Source organism: Equus quagga, chromosome 8 (genome assembly GCF_021613505.1).
Source record: "Equus quagga isolate Etosha38 chromosome 8, UCLA_HA_Equagga_1.0, whole genome shotgun sequence".
Classification (NCBI taxonomy): domain Eukaryota; kingdom Metazoa; phylum Chordata; class Mammalia; order Perissodactyla; family Equidae; genus Equus; species Equus quagga.
The window spans coordinates 29,316,659-29,340,674 of NC_060274.1; the positions used below are offsets into that span (position 1 = coordinate 29,316,659).

At 42.0% G+C, this 24,016-nt stretch overlaps 1 protein-coding gene across 3 annotated transcripts in view; it reads right to left on the minus strand.

The window, feature by feature from the left end:
• CCDC146 (coiled-coil domain containing 146) overlaps positions 1 to 24,016 on the minus strand; it is a 114,616-nt gene that overhangs the window by 7,518 nt on the left and 83,082 nt on the right. For all 3 annotated transcript variants that reach the window (XM_046669845.1, XM_046669843.1, XM_046669844.1), the window contains exons 7-15: positions 22,094 to 22,167; positions 20,901 to 21,128; positions 20,058 to 20,244; positions 9,365 to 9,460; positions 8,598 to 8,768; positions 6,039 to 6,127; positions 5,781 to 5,945; positions 4,293 to 4,517; positions 2,545 to 2,773 (exon numbers count right to left, since the gene is read on the minus strand). In XM_046669845.1, the coding sequence (XP_046525801.1) occupies positions 2,545 to 2,773; positions 4,293 to 4,517; positions 5,781 to 5,945; positions 6,039 to 6,127; positions 8,598 to 8,768; positions 9,365 to 9,460; positions 20,058 to 20,244; positions 20,901 to 21,128; positions 22,094 to 22,167 (1,464 nt within the window). The remainder of the gene's footprint in view (positions 1 to 2,544; positions 2,774 to 4,292; positions 4,518 to 5,780; positions 5,946 to 6,038; positions 6,128 to 8,597; positions 8,769 to 9,364; positions 9,461 to 20,057; positions 20,245 to 20,900; positions 21,129 to 22,093; positions 22,168 to 24,016) is intronic.

The following is a 24,016-nucleotide window of genomic DNA, read 5'->3' on the forward strand; positions in this document are numbered from 1 at the left end:
AAAAATGCAAACCTTAAGAAAATTCCGAAAAAGATGTAAAAAATGGGAAGACTTTGGGAAAAAAACACAATACACTGCAGCTGTCACAGATAACAGGCTATGACAGGGACCTGGCACTGCAGGGCAGGGTGAAAAGCGGCTAGCCCGAAGCTCAAAATTCCACATCCTGTCCTGCAAAGGGTCTACCTCATGAGTGCTGAGTAGACAATGAAATAATTAAGTGCAGTGTGAAGACTAATGAGAAACTTCCTATTCAACTGCTCTTAAGCTGAGAACCAGCCCTGGTAGGACAGGTAACTGGTCCTTCTGTCTCAGCTGTGCAGTCAGAATGCTAAAGGCTCACATCAGGCAGGGCATATTCTCACTAAATGCTTAATATTGTCCTCTTGGGGAAACTGAACAACACATTTCACACTGGATAACTGGTTCTATACAATGAAATGCCAAGTATATATATATATTAAGAACAATTAATTTTATCCATTGAATAGAAGAATTGATTTGCAATTAACACAAATAAGATGTTTACATAATAGAAAGTGACTTTCTATAGTGGATTTCATTGAATTTAAAGTCCTTTTCTTCTGCCGGGTATCTCGATATGTCAGCATGGGCAAAGATGGCTCCTAAACTGTGTTTTGGGAAACAGCTGAAGAGAGCCAAATTATTCTGTAAAATGGAGTGAGACAAGCCCAGAGTGCCTGGGGGCCAGCTAGGATGGGGAGGCTGTGGAGGGAAGATGCGTGTGAAGATGGAAAGATAAGCCAGTGAAACAGAGCTAGGCCAGGGCGCTGCTTGGGGTAATACGCTGGTGGACTGTCCCCAGCAATGGGGCGGCCCTACGGGACTTTGAAGGGCATAGATGTCTGATATTTAATTTGAAGTTCTTTGCATTTCTGTAATGTACCCCCTGACACTGTTGAGCCAGATCCTCTATAAAGTCAGTTCACAGACAAAGGCCTTGCATGAATGGTCTTGGGAGGCGGAGGCTGAAGAAAGAGCGAGTCCTGAGTCTGCACTGACATGGCACAGAAGCGGACCAGGCACTGTGTGTGCAAGCTGATGAGGGCACCCCACAAATGAAGCACTCATTGGAAGCAGGAGTCCAAGCCACAGGAAGGCTGGGGAGGCTGTGTGGGAGACCCGGGGGATGTTCCAGCCAATCCATCTAAATCAGAGCTATGCTGATTGAAGAGGAGAATGGGAGAATTTATGGCTAAAAAAGTGAACACTGGAATCAGAACCTTGGCACGTTTGTGCGAAGTGAAAGATCCTATTGTCTATTTAGCATACACACACTCACATGGCATAAAATACGAAAGTAGACCGACCATCCAGTTCCACATTGCCTTGTGAGTGCCCACGACACAATTACATTAAAAAAGCAGCACCCAAAACTCTGTCTACAGCATGAGCTAATGGAAACCATTTACTCATACGCTAGAAAAAGACCAGAAGGATCTCTTCCAGATTTTTGATAATTTTAATAGTGATTATATTTTGGGGATAGAATTTTATTTTATTCTTTAAAATTTTTGTATTTTTTCAAAACTTCATTAACTGAACACATCTTAATTTTACAATCAGAAAAAATCTGAAAGCAAACGACATTTTAGAAAACATGTTAGAGGTTAAAATTTGTTCTTGCTACACTGAGTTAATGGAAAAAAAGTTTAGGCCACAGATTTTTTGTCTGTGTGGGTGAGGAAGCTTGGCCCTGAGCTAACATCCATGCCCATCTTCCTGTACTTTATATGTGGGACACCTGCCACAGCATGGCTTGACAAGCGGTGCGTAGGTCCACACCTGGGATCCAAACCTGAAAACCCTGGGCTGCCGAAGCAGAGCACGTGAACTTAACCACTACTCCACTGAGCCAGTCCCAAGGTCACAGATTTTTCCGTTTATTTTTTTTTCTTCTATTTTCATTAAGGAAAAAATGCAATTATGACATGTGAAGAAAGTAGCTTTATATTCATGTTTTATTTATTTATTTGCTATTTCATGTTTAAATTTCTTAGTTTTATGCTACTCTAACAAAGGCCATGTTAGAGGCTGGGTCATTAAATCGCAGGGAAACTACAGGGGTTAAAAAGGAGTCTAATATATGTGATTGCCAACTAGTCATATACAACAGTCTTGGCTCCAGAGGGCAAGAGCACCAAAAATAAGAGAGCTGGGTGGTCCCCAGCAAGCATCAAAAGATGATTATGCTGAGGGTAGTGAAAGCCTGGATTACTGAAGTTTTGAGCTATGAGGAAGCTGAGCTGGAGCTGAGATCTGGGAGGGTCTAAATTCCAAGGGCGGAAAGGGCTTCACCAGAAAAGCAGACTCTGTAGCTCGGACGCCTGCAGCACAGATTCCACCGTGCAGCAGTGGTCAAAGGCATTTTTAGATAAGACACACAGCTCACAGGTTCTTATGGGTACCAGGAGAGGCATGGTTGATTTACTTGTAAGAACGTACACGACCTACAAATTTATAAAGGAGAAAAAAGTAAACGCAAACGGACCCAGGGAAGTGTCTCTCGAGCACGTTTCCCACCTGAATCTGGAGCACGGCGAGGTCTGTGTCCAGGGACTGCTTGGCCGGCAGTAACTTCCGGGTCACGTGAATCTGTCTTTGCTTCTCAGCAATCTTCAGTTTCAGGAAACGGATCTTCTCTTCCAGGACATGTATTTCAATCTCTCCATTTAGCTTCATCTTCTCTTGGATGTTCACTTTTTCATAGAAGATGCACACTTCCTCTTCCCGCTCTATTAGCTGAACACCACTGCGGACAAATTGAGAGGCAGAGGCTGAGAGGGTGTTGAGGCCACTGTTTTACTAGTCGTTGTGGCCCCTCTGGCTTTGGGTGCAAAATACACACCAATATTGCATAATTCCAGAACACAGCAGACATTTACCATGGGCTTTCTAGTTAAACCCACGCTCTGAGTTTGTCTGGGGAGAGGAGAGGGCGGATTGCTGAGCGCCTGCACTCTGAGTTGCCTCTGTGGTTGGCTGCCACGGTATCTGTGCAGGTCCCAGAGGTTTTCCTGGGCTGGGAAAGAATGTCACCCCCATGCATGAACAAAGTGAGCCCATAGTCTGATGTTCTGCAGACCCTCTTCTTGGGCCAGACTTGCCAACCAAGATCTGGCCAGAAGTACCCAGGCAGGGGGCCAGGGAATGTGTTTCTGCAGCAGTTCTGCTCTATTTAACTTGCCAGGTCCAGAGGGTTCTTTTAAATTTGAGTATTTCTGATAGGGATAGGGGCGCGGGGGGAGAACCCTCTTTTTGAGGAGAATATAGGGAAAAAACAAAGTCGGAATTTTCTAACTCCAGACCCACAGATCCGACTGGGGCCTGGGAGCAGGCTGCCTAAATGCTTTGGTTTGTGCCAGGAGCCAAATAAGAGGACTTTTAATTTTTTTTCCCCCAGAGAAACACCTGCCAGCCCTTTGAAAAAGTGGTGTGCTTCCCACATGCTGTGCATATCCGTTATCCCAGAGTTCATCTTTAATTGCTTCTATTTCTCTCTCCTCCCTCAAAACATGTGTGCACATAGTCGTGTTCGGCTAATCTGAGCTCTATATCTTGTCTCATTTGCCTTCCGTGGGCCCCTCTCATGATCTTCTTGGTTCTCTTGATGACAGCAGTCAGCAGCAATGGTTTCCTGCCTTTTTGTACGTTCAGGGTTCAGCCCTTACACAGAACACAGCCTCATACAGAACAGCACACGATCAAGGTGCGATGAAGAAATGATTCTGCTACCAGATGTAATTACCATAGGGGGCTACAATCTTGCATTCTTGATTTCCCAGAGCACAAGCAGCTTGGGAAAACTGCTAAAATTGTAACTGATGAATGATATAATTGTAGCCTGGAAGAAATGATGCTACCCCTAAAGGTCTCATTTACTTGCTGAGAAAATGAACTGGGAGAATGGCTTAATAAATATCAGAATAAGACTAAACTTGTCCCAAAAATGAACAAGATCCAAAGACTTATTTACGTCAATCACACTGAAAGAACCAGATGGTATCAGAGGCATCCCAAACGGGCGCCTGGGAAAGGACTCTGCTGTCCAAGCGAGCCACTTCCCCATCTCTCCTCACGCCTGTCTCTCTTACCAGGACAGAGGTTCCTATTTTCAGGCAAAACAGACAGCCCCTCTCCTCCAAGGGCTAATGACACCCGAACCCCAAACCTCCCTCACCATCCACTGTCAAGTCTAGAGAGAAAAGGGGCAACATTTTCAAACCGGATCCCTAGGAGGTGTGTTTTCCTGTTAGATTCCTGGTTTTCACCTCTCATTTCGATGCTGAACGGCTTTCTCGTATTTTTTGCGAAGCTGCACCATCTCCTCCTCAATCATCGTGATCATGTTGGCGAGTCTGTCAATGTTGTTTAAGCGCGCTTCCTTCTTCTCTTTCATTTCTTGGAGTCTTGCTACAATTTTGCACACATCGTTTTGCATGCTTTGTCTGATGGTAACATTGTTGGCATGTTTCAGCATAGAATTTTGTAGCTTTCTTTAAAAACAATGGGAAAATAGGTAAGACTACAACGTAGTTTCTTTAAAAACAATGAAGACTTCTGAAACACAAGCAGAATCAAAGCGGCTGTTGCTTGAGCGTGTCCCGTGAAAGGACAGCAGTCGGGTAACCATGACATTCATCATAGGATACTCTTCAGGACTTTCTGCAATCTTCCCAGGTCTCAGATTCCCCCTCCCTCTGGCTTAGGACATCTTTCTTTTGTGCCCCAAGCCTCTGCTGCCCCGCTTCATCAAAGCGAGAGACTAATTCATTTACTGCTCTGCTGTCCCCAGGAGACTGTGCTCTCTCGAGGGCGGAGAAGGTCATGTCTGATGACACCCACTGGACTCAGGGTGGTGCCTGACTCAACTCAGTGTCCCAAGAAATGCTGAAGGAATGCACGGCCTCCATGAATGATATTTTACCCCCATGTAGAATGAGAACCTGGTTAGGAAATTAGATTTTCCTTTTCATCCCAATCCCCTCCCCCCTCTACTCCCACCCCTTCACTACCCGACACACAAGAGGCCATTTGGTAATAACTTTATTAAAGGAAACTGGGCAATAATGGCCACCAGAAAACGTTTAGGTTGTGTAGACTCAGTGGACCAGAGACCAAATACAGTGAAAGAGTCCAACAGATCTTGCCACACGGTAAATAAATTAAGAAAACACTCGCTGGAAACTTCTATTTTTTTATGTGGATTAATTCATTTAATATTTAAAAAGTCCTGTAAAATAAGGACTATTTTTATGGGTAAGGAAAGTGAGCGCAGAGAGGGAAGGCAGCTTACCCAAGGTCACACAGCTCGTAAGTGGCAGGGCTGGGATTTGAGTTTAGCAAGCCACCTCTCTTAACTACTCTGCTATCCTGCCTCCCACAAGCACCTTAGATGCTTCAAGTCTGCAACCAGGGGATGTTAGTAAATAAGCGTTTGATTGTTTTCTAACTTTAAATGCAAATTATCAAATTTGTGCTTCTCTTTCTAATTGGGTAAGTGGAAAGAAACATCATAAGCCTAGTCACATATTATAGTTTTTCATTCACGTAAAAAAAAAAATACGGCTCCCACACAGCAGAAGCAGAAGGAATCACATTCAGCTGCTTGGATTGCCTGTAAAGGAAAGTATTTTAGCAAGGGCTTTTCTAGCCTTGCAGAAGACTGTTCTTTTCTACTTATTATCCCCAGGGTACTTCAGAGTTCAATAAATCAGAAGGGAAGCCTTTGAAAGGACAATAGTTATTGTAAGACTTACCTTTCTTGAGTAACTGCACTATTTCTTAAAATTTCCAGTTCATTTAATATCATTTTATGCCTTTCTTTGATTTCATTTACTTTCTGGTGAGCTTTGTGAAGTAAGTTAACAAGTTTGTTTCTTTCATTTCGAATAGTGTCATACAGTTTAGCAAACTCTCTGAGTCTGTGAAAATACAAGTATTTTTGAAACTTGTGAAATTAAAATCCATTTTTTACCCCCACCTAAACTAGATAAATCATCATGTAATTCTTTTACCTCCGATGAATTTCACGTTTTTTCTTCCTATGTATCCTGATTTCAAGATCCTTAGCTTTGATCTCCTTAACAATGCTGTTATATTTTTGCTGAAATATAAAAATTATGCGTGAAATAATAATAGTAAAAAAAACACCCACCACCACCATCATATGAATACTTTCAACCTCACCCCATCCTATCTGTTAGGAAAATTCTATCTTGGCCAGCTGGGCTGTGCAGATCAGGGAGAAGAGAGAAGGGCGATCAGAAAATGCCTGGCCAGCTGAACTGAATCACATTGACTAGGAGAAAGGGCTAATTAAGGGAGAGAAAGAAGAGAGAGGAGGAAAAGGAAAGAGCCTGCACAAGCTGGGCTTGAGAAAAAGTTTGGGGAACTCCTGAGAGAGCCTAAGAGTGACTGTGGACAGCACGGCTGGGCTGGCTGGGTGGGTGGGGAGTTGGTGAAAGGTAGATGAGGGGAGAGGATTGGTAGTAAGTTTTGATAAAAGTTATGAATTGAACTCTCTGTGGTCCTTTGTGTTTTTGAGAGACTGAGCCATGATTTTAAGGCACTTTTCCATTCTTTGAGTTTGTTGTATGTTGAGTGTGTTTTCCTACACAGTGAGGCACCACCCTGAGACCAGCCATAAGGTGGTGTATGCAGATTACACGTGGATATTTTAAAAGATACTATTTCTAAAGTCCTAAAAATACACCAAGTGCCAAATACAGTCGTTGTGTTCTTCAAATATAAAGATACCGGGTCTTTCATCGAGGGTAAGAAACGTACTCAGAGATGAAGAATTTGCTGGTAGAAACCAGAGGATGTAGTTTCCGTCACCCTTCGCTCGAGGACTGTGGGAGCAAAGCCCACTTGGTGTCAGGGACTCGGAAGAAACCAGGCATCTGAGCCAAGGTGGACGGGGAGCAATTTCACATTGTTCTCAGTGAGAACAGGAGTCAGGAAGAAACTAATATTACTTAGGTAACTGTATGTGTGAAGAATTAAACAGATAGAAAAATGTAGTGTCATCCATCTTGGGAGTGACAAGCAACACTGGTTTTTCCCTTCACTTTTTGTCTTTTTTTAGGGATGTAGATGAGGTGTGAAAATAAAATAAGATTGTTGTCTTGTGGAAATTACAGATTACGGCTAATGGTTAACAGACTAATTCCCAACGCTAAGAATACTTCAGGAAAACAATATTTTTCCTTTACTGTTTTCCATATTTCAAAAGAAAGAGATGTTGTGTGCTTTCATAGCTATTGGCTCATTTAATGATGAGGTCTGGTTTACACAGATTAGTCACCCATAGATAACATATGTATCCATTTTGGAGGTTAACAAGAAAGTTGTCTAATTCATAAACCAGATGGATGTCCTTGTGACAAGTGTCCCTGCGCCCTCTCCTCTCCTTGTTTTGCTCCTGCTCTCAGCCTCAGCAACCCCATTCTCTAAGGCTGCCTTCGGTCCTCATGCCTCCCTGGCCACTGTGTCTCCTTTCTTCACTCTACTGACACCAGCTACCCATGAACCCTGCTGGGCTGCCGCAGCCTCCGTGACCAGGGTCCCAACTGCTTAATGTGGATTAAGCGACCTTCACCGTCTGACTTTTCCTGCTCTCTGGTCTCACTGTTTGACATCCCTTTTCCCCATCTTCCCATGTGCCAATCATGCTAAACTTCTTTTAGTTTCTCAAACGTTCTAAGAGGGAAAAATAAACAGCTAGGGGGGAATGTGAAGAGTGTGCTGTGGGTTGTGTGGTGTAGATCTCTTCAGTCTTCTCCGCAATCTCTGTATTTAACCTCATTGCTCACTAACGCTTTGATGTGAGTGAGTTCTTTCTGAAGAACAAGGAGAAGTGCTCCCCCATGTAAATACTTGCTCAGAATTAGAACAAAGGTTGCCCTTAGAAACAGCCAACATCTGGGCCTTATGGTAAATTCAAGTGTTCTATTTTAGTAATATGTCATATCATATTGTCTGGACACAATCCTTACATGGAATAAATGATTCTAGAGTTTTAGCCAGCACAACAGGAGGGTTGTTTTGGCCATTGGTTTCATTGTTGTTTTTGTTTCAGGAAGTTGCCCTGGGTCAGCTCTGGTACTTTGTTGGAGCCCAGCAAAGTCACAGGGTGAAGCAGTAACTTAGGGTGTCTGGCTTTGGTTCAAATGGCTTGATGAACCTGGGAGGGATAGCAGTCTAATGCTACCGCTTTGAGTTGTTCCCAGGCAGATCCCAGTGGAAGGTGGGCTGGGTCCTCCTCATGGATATCTGCAGCCCATGCAGCTGTCAGCTGGTCCCTGGCGGTGCCCGCCCTCCTCTCAGTGACACTGCCCTCTGTTCAGCTCCTCTGCTCAGATCTAGCTCTTTTTCTCTCTAGACTGTGACTATTGCTAATTGAATCCTGGGACTATTCTTCAGTGCATGATTGAGTCTTGTTTAGGGCAGCTGTACAGCCACTGGACCTTGAAGGAGACTCAGGATTACAGCTTTCTAATGACCATTGTGTTAAAACGAGGCTGCCCTGAACTCCTGAAGTCATTAATGGATGGTTACAAAAGCACGCTCACCTGAGCTTTCAGGAAGTCCTTGGACTTTTGCTCCTTCTCATCAATTTTGATTTGCGTCAGTCGGACGAGGTTGAACACCAGATCTCGCATGTTCTCTTGCTCCTTTAGAAGCTTGTTTTCTTCTGCAAGTTGCTGTTCCACTAACTTAGACTCAGCTTCCGATAGGATTTTCTTTTGATAAATACAACACGTTATAATTTATTTGTTTGAAAGAACACACTAAGGTATCATAGACTACTTTTTTATTTCATGTGTAAAATTTATTTCATTAAAACACACAATAACTCTACTGCCTTAGCTCCAAGTACTCTCTTTATCTTATAAAAGAATATGCAAACATGGTAACACATGTAACATGGTAGAACTTTTTCAGATTCAGACTCTATTTTCAAGTAACTTTTTGAAGAGAAATAAGAGCGTGTTTTAAAATACTTTGAGAGTGGCTTGAATAAACAAAATTTAAACATTTTAAATTAGACATTGGTGAAATAAAACAGTTATTGTTTATTTTTAATATAATCAATAGCCCTTTTATTTTTAAAGTCTCATGAGTTCGTATAGTTTTTGCTGGTTCAAATACATCCTTTTCCCCCAAATTTAACATGGGGTTAAAGTGGACCTTGAGATGAAGAAACAGACCCACATCGAGTAGGATCATTCTCTCTTTGATGACTCTCCTACTGATGAGGTGTCATGGAAAATAGTTACAAACAGAACTTCATATTAATCATTCTGAGATAGAAGCTTAAATGAGAGTTGTTATTAACCTGTTGGGTCAAATTCCTCTTAGCTACTTCAACTTCCTTGTGGAGTTCTCTGCGTCTCTCAGATACTGTAGTGTCATCTTTAGGGATAGCTTCCATCTGGAAATCAAAATTTAAAGCAGGTATTTATACAAGAAAGAAATCTCCAAAGTCACGTACCAACTCCATCACGTACCTTTTGAAAATGGTGGGCAACTCCTGATTCTCAATCTTATTGGAACTGCCTATTATGCTGAATCTTCTTTATAAATTTATGGGAAACTAAATATGAAGACCTGTTAAAAATCCATAATTCACCAGCTGCAAATAATTCTATTTCGCATTCATTTGGAAATAAAATAAGTCTTATTAATAACGGCTAACATTTATAGAGCACTGACTGTGTGCCAGGCAAGGTTCTCAGTGCTTAAATGTATGACCTTATTTAATCCTCACAATAACCCCTTGAGGTAGGTAACATTATTACCTCCAATTGTACAGATGAGGAGAATGAGGAGCAGAGACATTTAAGCAGCTTGCCTCAGGGATGTAGGTGGAAACCCAGGCAGTCAGGCTCAGAGCCCACGATCTTAACACTGTATTTTACCGCCTATCTAACCCATGATTCAGCACTTTGGAAACATGCAAATAAATGACATTTATTATTCTTATAAAATGTGAACTCATTTATGAAATCCTATAGATTAAAGAAAAAAATAGGAGATATTGATTAAATAACACTGGGAATAGTTGGCTACTCTTATGTAGTAGTTGGTTGAGTAGCTAGAAAGTTCTTATACAAAAAAGCCTCTTAACCTCTTTTGTTGATACCTGAAATTCCACCATTGCATTCCTATTGTACTGGCTTGCACTTCATCCTCTGTTAAAGTGCTTCTGGGAGAGGGCAACATGCCATCGTCAGTCTTTGCTACCTTACTAGGAATGAGCTTGTCAGACTCTTTATGATGGAGAAGAGAGCACAGATGAGGTGGACACATGGCAGCCGATGGCGGAAGGGGTACCATCTGAGGATACAGGAAGGGTTATCTCGGGGTGCTGACAGCATACTTGATTCTGAGCGGGTCTAGAGTTGGACATTTATACCAAAAGCACATGACTCCAGTGTGACGCGGTTCATTTTCCTTCTGTGACAGCACACACTTCTAAGTGCCAAGGCTGAATATTGGCTAAAATTTGTCCCAAGAAGGGCAGATCATACTGCTTAGTGATTTAAAGGTCACTTTTCTGAGGTTCATGCTGCTCTTTCAAAGTAGCTAAAGTGTATCTTTGGATGCTCCAACATCCATGAGCCTGTGCGTCTTCGGTAGCACCTTCTGTACCCTCAGATGCCCAGCCATGTTCTGCTGTCCGTGGAGAGCTGGTTGTGGAGAAGCACACACTGGACTTAAGAAGACAAGACCTGGTCTTGTGAAAGCCATATAACAATATAGAGAATTTGTGATTGCTGAACAGATAACTGCTATGGCAGGGCAGAAAAGGGAGAGTTCAGCATAGACTTGGATAATCAAGGAAGATTTCACGGAAGAGTTAAGAAGTCAGCAAGGAAGCGTTTGGTTTCTCTTTCTGGAGAGTGGAGTTAATTCTTCCTGGACAGAGTAAGTCCAGCAAGCACCCTGGTCTCTGGTTCTCTGCCACAGGTGCCCAGGAGTGGGCTGCTCCAAATACTTTGCTCCCAACTGAAGGTAAATCTGTACATGAACACTAACTGGGACCAGGGAAGTGTATAGGGTTTTCATAGAAGATATGACAAGAGCACTCTCACCAGCTATTCAGTCAACTAAAGGCTCCCAACAAATTCTCCTAATTTCAGGTCTCAGACATCTAGGTTATTTCCAGTGTTTTGAATTACAAACATACTGCATCACATTGCATTTGCGAATTCAATGAGTTGCATTCATTTTTGAACTCTGGCTAGCTGCTTCTCTGGCACCTTTCTCAATTCTCCATAAACCCAATCCTCCAGTTTTAGTCAGGAATTAAGGATGCTTGATTTGTGGAAGGGGAGACAAGGTGAACCATTGGTAGCAGAGCCTGCTGGTTGTCTAGCCAATATGACCCTCCACTTTGACTTTACCAGCAGAACCCCTGTTTTATTCAGAGCTGCAAGTCACCCAGGGGTCCTCAGATGCCTCTGCAGCTGCAGGTGACCACGGAAGCCAGGAGGGGCCAATGGAGTGAAGTGGAAACCTCCCGGATGGGGCTCCTGGGAACGTGACTGTTTTCCTGATAAAAAGACAGTCGGCCAAGGCAGCTGCCATATACCTTTTGCACTCTGCCCTAGCCCACTTTTGTGTAATCTTGTGCCTAAAGGTGGAATGGCCATCTTGTGACCTTGTGGAAAAAATAAACATGTTAAGGATGACCGAAGAAAGAGCTAAGAGGATCCTGGACTTTTCATTATGTGAAAATACCTGGTGTGCCTACCTCTGGACTTTTTATTATGTGACAAAACAAGCCCCTATTTAGTTAAACCACCATAATTGAGTTTCTGTTATTTCTTGCAGCCAAACTGTAGACCTAACTGATAAATCCTCTGGAGGAAATTTTCCTAAGGTCATCTGGAAAAGGCACTGGAGTTATGCTGAACTTTCCACTAATGGAGGAGGAAAAAGAAAATCTATCAAATGTCACAGTTCTAATTATGTTCTAATATTGAGGTAAAGTAATTTACCATTACTTTTGAACCCCACGTTGCATATATCAGCAGTTTTTGTAAGCTTACTTATTTTAGTTCTTTGTTTTGGTTTTTATAGAGTAGTATTTCATACTTAAAAAAATAATGTGTTTATTATAACCAACCAAACAATACAAAAGTATGTACAGGAAGAAACTAAACATCATCTGCTCCCAAACTCTACTTCAAATGCTCCTCCCCAGGAGTCACTGTTAATAGTTTGGTGTCTGTTCTTCCTGACATGTTCAGTGTATGAGCAAATATCAGTAACTTTCATAAGAGTTAAGAAATGAGACCTTGGGGCCGGCCCCGTGGCCAAGTGGTTAAGTTCACGTGCTCCGCTGTAGGCAGCCAGTGTTTCATCAGTTTGAATCCTGGGTATGTACATGGCACTGCTCATTGAGCCATGCTGAGGCAGCGTCCCACATGCCACAACTAGAAGGACCCACAACTAAGAATAAACAACTATGTACCAGGGGGCTTTGGGGAGAAAAAGGAAAAAAAAAATAAAATCTTTAAAAAAAAAAGAAAAAAGAAATGAGACCTTATTCTGTTGCTGTAAACATCCCAGTTATTTGATATTGGTTAACCTCAGTTTCTTCAACGTTTTGATATTTTTCTAAAATATTCCGAAATTTCATGAGGTTTGTGGCTTGAATTTCTGGGAGAGTCTCTCTGGTCAAAGGTCACAGGAGAATCAAACAACTGTCTCTGGGGGGAAACGAATGCTGAAGAACAGCCGGAGCCCTTGGTGCTCACCTTTCATCTCTCTCCTTTCTGGACTGCACACAAGTCCGAAATGTCCACTCAGGCTTGGAGTGACTGGCCCAACCCTCTCCTGTTTTCAAGTACTGTCAGCCAGCTTAGGACTGTGGCCAGGCTAATTATAAGTCATGAGGTCAAAGAGGAAGTTAGTCTCTCACCAGAACTGTACTAGGACAATAACAGATTTTTCTTGAAATCAATGAAGGAAGAGGATTTTAGTATATTTTCATTTCTGTTACTTTTATATTCTATAAAATACTGATTTTTGCAGTAGATTGAGCATTCTACTGCAATCTCCTCTTTGGTCAAGGGCTATTCCTTATATATTCCATATCTATCTATCTATCTGTATCTCTCCAGCCAGATCACTCTATAGCGGCAAGCCTCATCATCAGAAACAGCAACCAATTAGCTTTACAGTATCCCACTCTTAAATATAAGCAGACAGCTAAAGATCACCAGATCCTTGAGGAAAGATTCTAATAAGAAAGAGACAAAAACAAACAACAAATAAGAAAACAAACAAAAAACAGGAAAATATAACTTGAAAAAAAAAGAAGTCTATGCAGAGAGAAAAAAATAAAAAGAAACTATCATTAATATCCTCAGTTAGATAAGAGAAGATATGAGGTAAGAATAAAGATACTATAAAAAAGAAGAATTCAGAGGAAAAAAAGAGCTCGTGCAAATTTAAAATATGAGAGCAGAATGAATGATTAAATAGAAGGATTAGAAGAAAAAGTTGAGGAAATCTCCCTTGCAGTAAGTCCAAAAGACAAAAGAATGGAAAATAAGAGAAAAAGACAAAGAAATTAGAACACTGTGTTAGAAGGTCCAACATCCGGATAATAGGAGTCCCAGAAAGAGAACAAGAAAAGAGAGTGGCCACAATTAAAGAAATTATTCAAGACAAATTCTCAGAACTGAAGGACATAAGTTTCTACATCCAAAGAGCTCACGAAGTGTCCAGCACAATGGATAAAAATAGAAGAGCCACAAGTGGGAACAACATCGTGAAATTTAAAAATTCTGGAGGCAAGTAAAAGGTCCTACAAGGTTCCAGCATGGAGAAAAAAACCAAACAACAAACTAGTTTCAAATAAAAGGTCAAGAATCAGAATGACACCAAGTTTCTTAATAGTGACTCCAGAAGCTAAAAGACAATTGATCAATGCCTTCATCAAGAGGGAAACCGATTTCCAACCTAAAATTCCATATCCAGTTAAATTATCAATTATCTGTGAGGCTACAGTGAGGAAAAAGTATTTTCTGACATCAAGGTGTTCTGACATGCATTTTCTGATGCACGAGGTCTTAAAAACTTACTTTCCATTCACCTTTTCTCAGGAAGCTACTGGAAGGCGTGTTCCTCCCACAAAATGAGAGTAAGCCAAGAGAGAAATAGAAGAGATCCATGAAATTTAGGGGATCCAACATAGGAGAGGGGTGAAGGGAGTCACCAGGATGATGGAGCAAGACTCCTAAGATAAAAGCGGGGAGTACAGACAGAGAGAAATGAGACCAGCTTGTAACAGATCAGGAGGCTGAAAAGGAAAAGCAGCCCTGACATCCAGGAGCTGACCTGGCACTCACAGCTAGGCCTTGGTGTTCTCCTGTCAACCACAAACAATTTCACAGAAAATCACCGTGAGACAAGACCACTCCATGATCATAGACAAAAACAAGACCACTCTGTATCTGTGTTTGATCACAGACAAAAACATGAACATTGTCCAAGCCACAAAATACCGTATATCCCCATCTCACAGTCTTCCCTACCAATTTCAGCTTTAGCCTCCATCTAGTCTTTTCTCTTTCCAGATGAAATTTATTAAGATACTCAACCATAGAATTACTCTCACTTTCTGACAACACCCAAATCCACGGCAAAGTCCTATTTCCTTAAACTATCCCCCAAGTCATACACACAAGCCCCAATCCTTTAAGTCCTTTCTATACCCTCTACTGAGATACTCTACCCTTCCCCAGGGTGCGTGATCCCCCTTGCTGCAATGAGTAACAAACTCAACTCATGCAGCTACAGATGTGTGCCTAGTGGTCTTTGGCCAGAAGTCATTGACAAGTCTCAGAAGGGATTTCTTCAAGAAGATTAAATGAATAGACTACCAAATGTATTTCAACGTACTGAGAAATTTATACAATTACAGGACAGCTTGGGGCTGAACTAATAAGTACACAGACAGAAAACTACAAATGAAAAAACCAAGATATTTATAAATTCCTGGGGACATAAACTTTTGTAAGGATGAAGTAATTATATAATGTTACATGACTCAGGTGTGAATAGCCTTTACCTCTTCACAATAATGTAAACATCAAATTTGGAACTGGCCAAAATTATGACACAAGGCTATTCAGTGTAAGGAGGGACAAGAAATGTGTGTGCTGAACAGGGCTATAAAAAAAAGCTTACTTCTCATCTTTTATAGTGAGAAGTAAAAAAGTCAGGTCTGAAACTGAAAATACAAAGAGTAGCATTATAAGCATATTACGTAGAATATGAAGATACACCACAAGAATCAGGTAGAGGTAGAAGACGATCAGGAATAGGAAATGCATGGCATATGTGCTGTCATCTGCATTCTACAGCTGAGGCAGCCATCACCAATCAATGACAGAGCTGGTAAGCCAGCAATGAGTCTCAGAATCCTTTGTAACATGGTCATTTACAAGGAGCTACCACCAGCTGAAGGGAGCTGGTATTTGAGATGAAACTTATTTGCCTTCCCTAGATCTTTATGACTCCTCTCAGTTCTTTCATTCCACGATTATGTAAAACAAGGAACATTGAATGTCTTGAGCAGGTGAGTGACACATGAAAGCATCACTTAAGAATGTTAATTTGGTAGCAAAATGGAGGATAGACTGGACGTGGAAGGAATAGAACCAGGGGAGAAAGCTGGTGGGCAGCTGCAGTCAGCCAGAGGATGCCCAGTGGGGACTGAGACACATCTCTGAGGTTTATTAATAGGGCCTGATGGCGCACTCGTCTCCACAGGAATGAAATACCATACTCACAGTCTTATCCTAACTATAAAATTTTCTTTAATCTTTGAAAAAGGTCACACGCATAAAGGAAGGAAAGCAACCTTTCCTTCTTGGTACCATCTTCCGGGTACCACAGCCTTTACACTTTCATTCCTTGCAAAAATTCCAGTTCACCAAGGTTTGGAAATGCCCAACATCAGAAGGAGCTCAATGGACGTAGGATTTAACCCTGACTCTGCCTGATTTAAAGCTGATGCTCTCATCAATACAGCATGTTGTCCCAATTGCTGTGAACATTGGAAATGAGTCATGAAGAGAGAAAAATGCAGATCCATTCTAAACCAGAGCAAAGAGAGATGAAACTTCCAAGAAACTACAAATAAGGGGAATTGTACTAGTGGGAAAGGCAGTCTTCTGCATGCAGCCTTTCCACCCCCACTTGGCCACATAAGAACGGGCTTTGGGCCTGGAGCCCTTCCTCACCACACAGCCTGTGCTCGGCGTATCACCTGCTGTGGGACTATCTTTCCCTGTTCAGGCACAAGGAGTGTTCCTTTGTTCTGCTTGAGCATGCGTGTCAATGGCCCTCAGGCGCACCCCCGGCTTTCAGCTTTCATGCTCCACAAGAGAGGGGTCAGGGTTCCTTCCACTGTGGCATGACAGGAATGAGCATAGGCCAATCACCCTGAATTGGCCACCAGGAGAGACCCGCTGGCTACGAGGGACCAATGTCCACTACTGAAGCTGACCTTGCTCTGTCTCTTCTCTACGTAAGTGAAGTGTTGTTCCATCCAGTGCTTGACTGTGTCGTGTTTTCCCTTGTGACTCCAGTATCAAGATGTAATGGGCCTCCTCCCCTGGGATTGCTAAGTGGTGCATGGTGGTCTGCTCCCTTGGGATTGATAATCTGCACCGTGCTGTGCTCAACATGTACCATACAGAAAGTGTCATATTTACTTGCTTAGAGGTTTTTGTTGTTGTCACAGACTTGGGAATGGTTTTCTGTTTAGAAAGAGGATAACCTTACAGACTCATAATATTCCAACACTTAAAACATGATGGTGAATGTGAGAGCAAAACCCCCTGAGTCACTGAGAGGACCGTATTAAAGTGTAGATTTCGAGTTGTATTTCTCCTCAAGGCCAAATGGAAGTCGATAGGAGCCATGAATAAATGCAGAGGTATATGTAATGTGTAGTATTATACATGAGAGGTTGATGTCTTCAATTAAGAAACCCCCGACATTCCAATTTGTCATGCTAACCCACATGGTCATTGAAAGCTCAGCTGGTTTTGCCTAACCGCAGTAAAGTCTCTCTCTCTACCGCAAGGCTGTCTTCTACCTGCCCGTGCCTAGACTTGGCAAATGTTCCAGGGAGGAAAAAGGCTGCCCATCTCTGTTCTGCTTATGCTCTCGTGGAATTTACTTCCCATGACTCTCATACGTCTTTAAAAAACATGTGATTTTTAGTTTATCCATTTTTTTCTGGCTATTATGCCAGGAACCATGGTCCACTGTAATATTTTATGTTGTAACTGGGAGTAGAAATAGCAGAATTACATTTTATATTATGCTTATGTGTCCCTTTTATTTTACTTAATTCAGATTTTCTTGTAGAGACAAACTTCATTTTGTTTAGAGTATGTCATCTTTTAGAACGAATTTGGTGACTTTTATCAATGTATAACTGTTTTTGAGATCACTAAGAGGGATTTCTGTTTGTGACAGGTTATCTTAGTGCTTCTCTTTAGGTTACCTTCTCTTCACTTTTAAGGGGAATGTTTTGTTGATTCAGCATTAGAAACATATTTAACAGACTAACTTTGCTTACTACCAGAATCACCAAAATAGGTTATTAAAGGTAATGATAATTTTTATCCTGTCATTGTTTAAAGAAATATTCTTTATGGTTATTTGGTCAATAAATAGAGATTGTTTTATCAATACAATCAAGACTTTCTGGTTTTAAGAGCCTCCAATTCATCATATCAAGGTTTCCACCAATACTTGGAACAAATGTTCTACTTGCTATTTACCGTAAATCTCACTGTGATTGAGGTGGAATGGCCACGGGGTCTGTGTTTACCCAAAGTTCCAATTTAACATCCTAATGTGCTAGGCTTTGGGCTAAGACGAAATAGCCTACAGTAAGCCAATGCTTCCAACAAGAATAACTTGAAAAGTTGGATTAAAAAATATGTTTGAAGGCATAAGAGTTGCAAAGGTAAATAGAGTTAAAGTCTTCAAAGGTTCTAGCATTGTCTGGGAAGCAGAAAAGTATAATTTATACTGGACTCTAATAAGTCAAGGATGAATTTTGTTATCTTTAGAGTAATCACCCAAAGAATGGAAAGAGAATGTGAAAATAACACATATCAAAAACGGGGAAAATAGAACAATAGAGAATAGAAATAGAACAATTCATCTTTTGAATTATCCAAAAGAAGGAAAGATAAAGAAAATGGACCATAAAACAGATGGGGCACAGGAAAAGCAATAGTAATATGGTGTACATAAACCCAAGAGCATCCACAATTACATTAAATGTTCTTGGACTAAACAAAAATTAAAAGACAGAAATTTTCAGACCAGATATTAAAAAGTAGGTGCTACATATGAAAGACACACATAAAGAAGGACACAGAAAGAATGAAAGTAAATGGATGGCAAGGAAATACCATGCAAAATCTAACCAAAAAAAGCTAGTGTAAGTGATATTGTACTAATATTAGATGAAGTAAACTTTTAAGGCAAAAAGCATTTCTAGAGTTAAAGAGACTTCACAGTGATAAAAGAATCAATCTACCTGCTGGAATTGTAATAAAAATATTAGAAGTATGTGAGAAACGTAAGTAACTGTTCTATTTGTTTTGCAAGAGTGTAAAAAGCACATTTCACCCCATCAAGATAGAAAAATGTCATGACTGCCATCTGACAGCAAGACCAGGACCTAGTCAGTAGGAACACTCACAGCCCTAACTAATTATTTTTGTACCTTGCTAAAGGTTGATCTGGCAGTCAGGATAGGCTATGTTACACTACAGAAATAAACAACCCCAACTATCATGGCTCAAAACCAGGAAAGCTTATTTCCTGCTCTGACAAAGCTTGTGGCCAGTCAAGGCGATGCTCCACGACCACTGCTGGCTCAGCATCCCTGGCTGCTTCCATTTTACAGCACTTCCATATCATCATGTACTTCCACAATTGCCACAGGAGGGGGAAAAGAACTAGAGGGTCTCCCACTGGCATTAGATGCTCCAGGCTGGAAGTGACACGTGTCACTTCTGCCCACAATCCATTGGCCAGAATTAGTCATATGACCCTGCTCAACTGCAAAGGGTGTGAGGAAGTATAAACTTTCCATGCGCTCAGACGGAGAGGAGAGTTAGGTATGGGTTAGGATCAGAAGTGTCTACCATAGTTGGGAACTCCTGCTTAAATTTCCAAGATCATGAGCCTCCATAAGATCACGGAACATGACAACCTTGCAGAGTCTGGGTAGGGTTTCTATATACCCAGCTGCTTCATCTCAGAGAGCAGTCTCTTTTTCACCAAAGGAAGCACTGGCCCAGTCTCCGGCACAAGGACGCAGCCCCCTCGAGGATCCACTGTGCTTCAGCCGTTCCTGGTTGGTTAGCACAGGGAGTGCCACGTGACAGAGGAGAGTCAGAGGCAACAGGACCAAAAACTCTCACTCAGGAGCTCAGAGGTATGAGAAGGTAACAGCTGTCTTGAGCATTCTCGGACTGGAGTACGCCTCTGACACTGCACAGAAATAGCTAGGTAGCCTGACATTGGGTTCAGATGGCCCTTGGCTGGTTAGAGGTGCAGGCCGACTGACCACCCACATTTACATGATTTGATCTGGTCCCTGACAGTTATCATCTACAACGGCACCATTCTGGATCTGACTCTCTCAACTGGTAAAGACAGTGGTTCCCATTGGTCCTAAGCTGTAGAGAATCCTTCAGCTCTTCCAGGACCCGATGGCCTGTTTCCCCTGGCCAGGCTGATCTCTGATCCAAACAAGACATTTCTCTAATCTTGGGCTAGCAAAGAGAGGTTGAAAAAACTATAGGACATAGCCTTTATAATAGGTTTGATGCATTTAAAAATTTCCCTCTGTCTGTTCTTTTTCTTTCTTCTTCTTTCTCTATTGACCGCAAAAACAACTTCTTAAAATATTTTTACTTCAAACAGACAGCACTGAGCTTAAGAATCAGACAGAGGTATGCAACGCCCACCTCCAACAGCAGCCTTCGATGCAGGGCTTGGGTCTGAGTGAGTGCGTCCGAGGACACTTTCAGGAGCAGCTCCATCTTTTTTAAATTTCGAAAATCTCGTTCTTTCTCTCTTTGCTTACGAGAAAGTTCATCATGGTAGTTCTGCTTGTCAATGAGACAGTTTCGTAAATTGAGATCCAAGATCCCTCTGTTCCAGGGAAAGAGAGAACAGAAAAGTGACTTGTCATCAACTGCCCTTCATGTTTTTCAAGAGAGCATGCTCTGCATACACATCCAGAACCATCCTCACGTCAGAACCAAATTTTAAATACTGCCCAAAGCAACTTTGTTTGTAAGTTGGTATCATTTAGTCACAGTTTTATTTTAAAAAACCCAAATGGAATAGGAGATTGATGGAGACAGAGGATTCCAGTTTCCCTGAAATTTTACTTAAAAATAGCAATTAACACTCTCCCAGGGACTCACACCACGAAATTGCTCCTACCAGGAAGAAGTCACGATGACCTCAGCAGTACCATTCATTTGCAGGAAAAATCCCCCAACTACAACACACCCCAGTGATAGAATTTTCCAGAGGCACATTTTGGAAAGTTACAAAAACACAACAGATTGTGTCCTTCAGATTTGGTCACAGGAAATTGAGGAAAACGATGAGTAAGGGTTGGAAAAAATACTTCAAAGTGCTTTATTTAATAATATGTTTTTTATTAATAGTAAAAATTGATTTAAAGTTCTATAAACTGTTTACGGAATCAACATAAATCTATTTGAGACTATGTTTTGAATCCTCAAATAGAAATCTAAGAAAAATTTAGATGACAGACACACATAAATATAACTAACCTCTCAGTTACTGAAGTTGCTTCACTCTCTCTGGTTAATTCCAATAGCTTGACCAATTGGTTATATTCTCGCTCTTTGACTTCGAGTAAAGCTCGTTTGCCTTCAACTTCCTTTATTACTTCCTCCTTCTCTTCCATTGCAGCATTAATTTTGTTTTCAACTTTCTTTAGGGAGTCATTTAGCTCTTTGAGTTCACGTTCTAAGACAAGTTTTTTCTTTTCCATTTCTCTGCGGGGAAGACATACACACAGACATATGCACTTAAACACAGATACATACATACATACATAAGTGTGCACACACACACACACAGTCTGCCTTACTTTGAGCCCATGCCATCTTTACCCACTCTTGCTTCCTGACCAGACAACAGCAGAGCTAGTCATAAATTCAGTGATCTCAGAAGTTGGGGGAAGAGCGCGGAAGAGTGGAGCTTACAGGGCATCTCCACTGGTTGCCACTGAGGGCAGGGATTCGCCCAGCATCCCCACTTTCTCGCCAGACCCCGACTGCTACCATCTCCTACGATTCTACCCTCTCCTGACCAGCCTCCCTGGACTGACCCCAATTTCTTGACTTTGGTGCTGCTGGGCGTGGCTCTTAGAACCTCTACTGGTTCCCGCCTCTTTTCTCTCTCTTAAGTTCAGCCACCAGAGCAACCATATTATTTCTCCAGAATGTTGGTAGCTTCACTCATCTTTACCTTTTTTGGTTCCTCTAATCTTTGAGAATTTCCTCAGTGATTTCTGCCTCCAAATCCACTCTGAATGTCTGGGGTGTCACGCATGTGAATAGGCGGAAAAGGAAGAGTGACAACATTTGGGCTTTAGGCTTCTGGCTCGCTGACACAGCTCTAGACCATGGAATCCTACACAGTCCAAATAATTTATCCCTTGCACAGCTCTGTTAAAGTCAACTGGAGTTCTCCATAAAGACAAGATTTATAAATTGGAAAGAGAATGTTGTCCCCAAATTAAGACACGAATAAGTGTTATGAACGATAGTAATATGCAGCACTACTTTCTTTTCATGAACGTGACACACAAATTCTAGACAGAGCCAAATGCAGGTATTTCTAAAATTCTAACAGTAGTTTAATGCATTCAGGGGTTAGTCTTCTTGTTTTAGCGTGCATACACAACTTGGGGGAGAGTGGGCTGGGAGGGATTAAAAATAAAAATACTAAACCATACACTTTTTTGCGTGTTGTTTTTTCTATCTCTTTTCCAATTTGTACAGGAATGGTTTGGTGGTGGACCACTTCATCCTAGTAGAAAGATGGAACCATGTTAAATTATGTAGTCTTGGAGCAGAAACAGTTAAGACAAGCAAGTTAAATAGGAGAGAGACGAGAATTACGATGTGTGGAATTCGCACTGTCTGGCCTGGACCGTGCAGGGCCCTTTCATTGTTCCTTTGAAGGCTGCAATGACCTTGCTCATGGTTGTTAGCAGTTTTAAAGAGGAGGTAACTGAGTGGAACAAAGCCTGATGGTGCTCTGCTCAGAGTCCCTTCGCGGAGGCACATCCATCCCTCAGGGAGAGCAGGCCTGCTGCCAACAGCTCACGCGCTTCCCCTCTCAGGACTGCCACCGGCTGAGCAGAGCTGCCTTGTCAGGGAGGTGGAGGAAGAGCAGGGGAGAAGAGGCGAGTAGCTTCCATCCAACGACTAACCTAACGGTTGTGGTTCCTCTGAGCGGAACAGCGTCTACGGTGCAGCTCATGGTCTAGAGTTCCCCACGGGATCAGCCTGAGTCTAGAGTTCTCCTGAAACCATATTTTGGCCCAGCTTCTTCCCCAGCTCTCTGCTGCTTCCCTCACTGCCCTATCGGATTCTCCTTAGAGCTCTCCCTCAATGAATGCTGGTCTTAATCCAGTGATCTGGGAACCCTGCCTAAGATTCACGCTCAGAGAAGTTAAATAACTTCCCCAAGTCACGCAGCTAGTAACTGGCAAGGCCAAGATCAAAAGCCAACTTCGTCCTATGCCACTTTCCACTCTGCTCTATGGATTCACGGAAGCTTCCGTCTTAGCTTCAAGGGTATTATGTGAGTGGCAAGGAATATGGGAAGAGCCCTTTTCTGCCCGAGGATCACCCTGGACTTTGGGGGTTGGGGTAACACATATGTGTGGAGGTTGAACACATCACTGAAGCGTGGTGCATTTCTCCCTGGGGTCCTGCTCAGTCCTGGGGCAGATCCAAGTTTTGTGAGGCTGAAACTTATACAATTGGAGGGTTCTCTTTAAGGAAAAGAATAAAAAATTACAAATGCTAAATTAGGTACAGGGCCTTGGAAGAGATTCATGCAGGTAAGGGGCCTGAAGCTTTCACTTCATCAGATTCCTTGTAAATCCATCTTTGCTCAGTTTCTATGTTCCAGGTAGCAGCTGGGTACATCTTGGCCAACTGTTCTAAAAGTCTTTTTTGTGTGTGTGATGAGGAAGATTGGCCTTGAGCTAACATCTGTGCCAGTCCGCCTCTATTTTTCGTATGTGGGACCCCGCCACAGCATGGCTTCATAAGTGGTGTGTAGGTCCGTGCCTGGATCCAAACCCTGGAACTCTTGGCTGCCAAAGCGGAGCATGCGAACTTAACCACTACGCCACCAGCTGGCCCCATGCTCTAAGACTCTTAAGGAAAAAGAGGTCAAAGGGTATCATAATTGTCCTCTAAGACAATGATCTCAGATGTTATTTTTAAAAATAACTCTTTGTTATTTAAGTTGTCTTGAGAGTTATTATGTTTTTCAAAATAAAATGAATTTTAATTATCTCCTAAAACATAAACAGAAGCTCTTCATCACTTTCATGGTGGGAGGGAAGTGGAGTAGAATCGAACAGACAAGGATAAAGTTCTAAAAACATACAGAAGAGGTTAGGACATTTGGTTGTTCTTCAAGAAAGTGATTGTCTTTGTGACACTCGTTTCTAACAGTGAAAAATGTGTGATGAGGTCTAGAGAGATGAGAGGCCTTCCCCCCAGCTTAGGGCTCCAAATTGGAGAGATTCTACCAAATGCTCTAAAGTCCTTTGTGAATTGCCAGAGCCCAGGCTGGGTTTGGTTGGTTCAATCACTGTGCTGAGGATTTCAGTTTGTGTGATGAGAGCTCTGTTTAT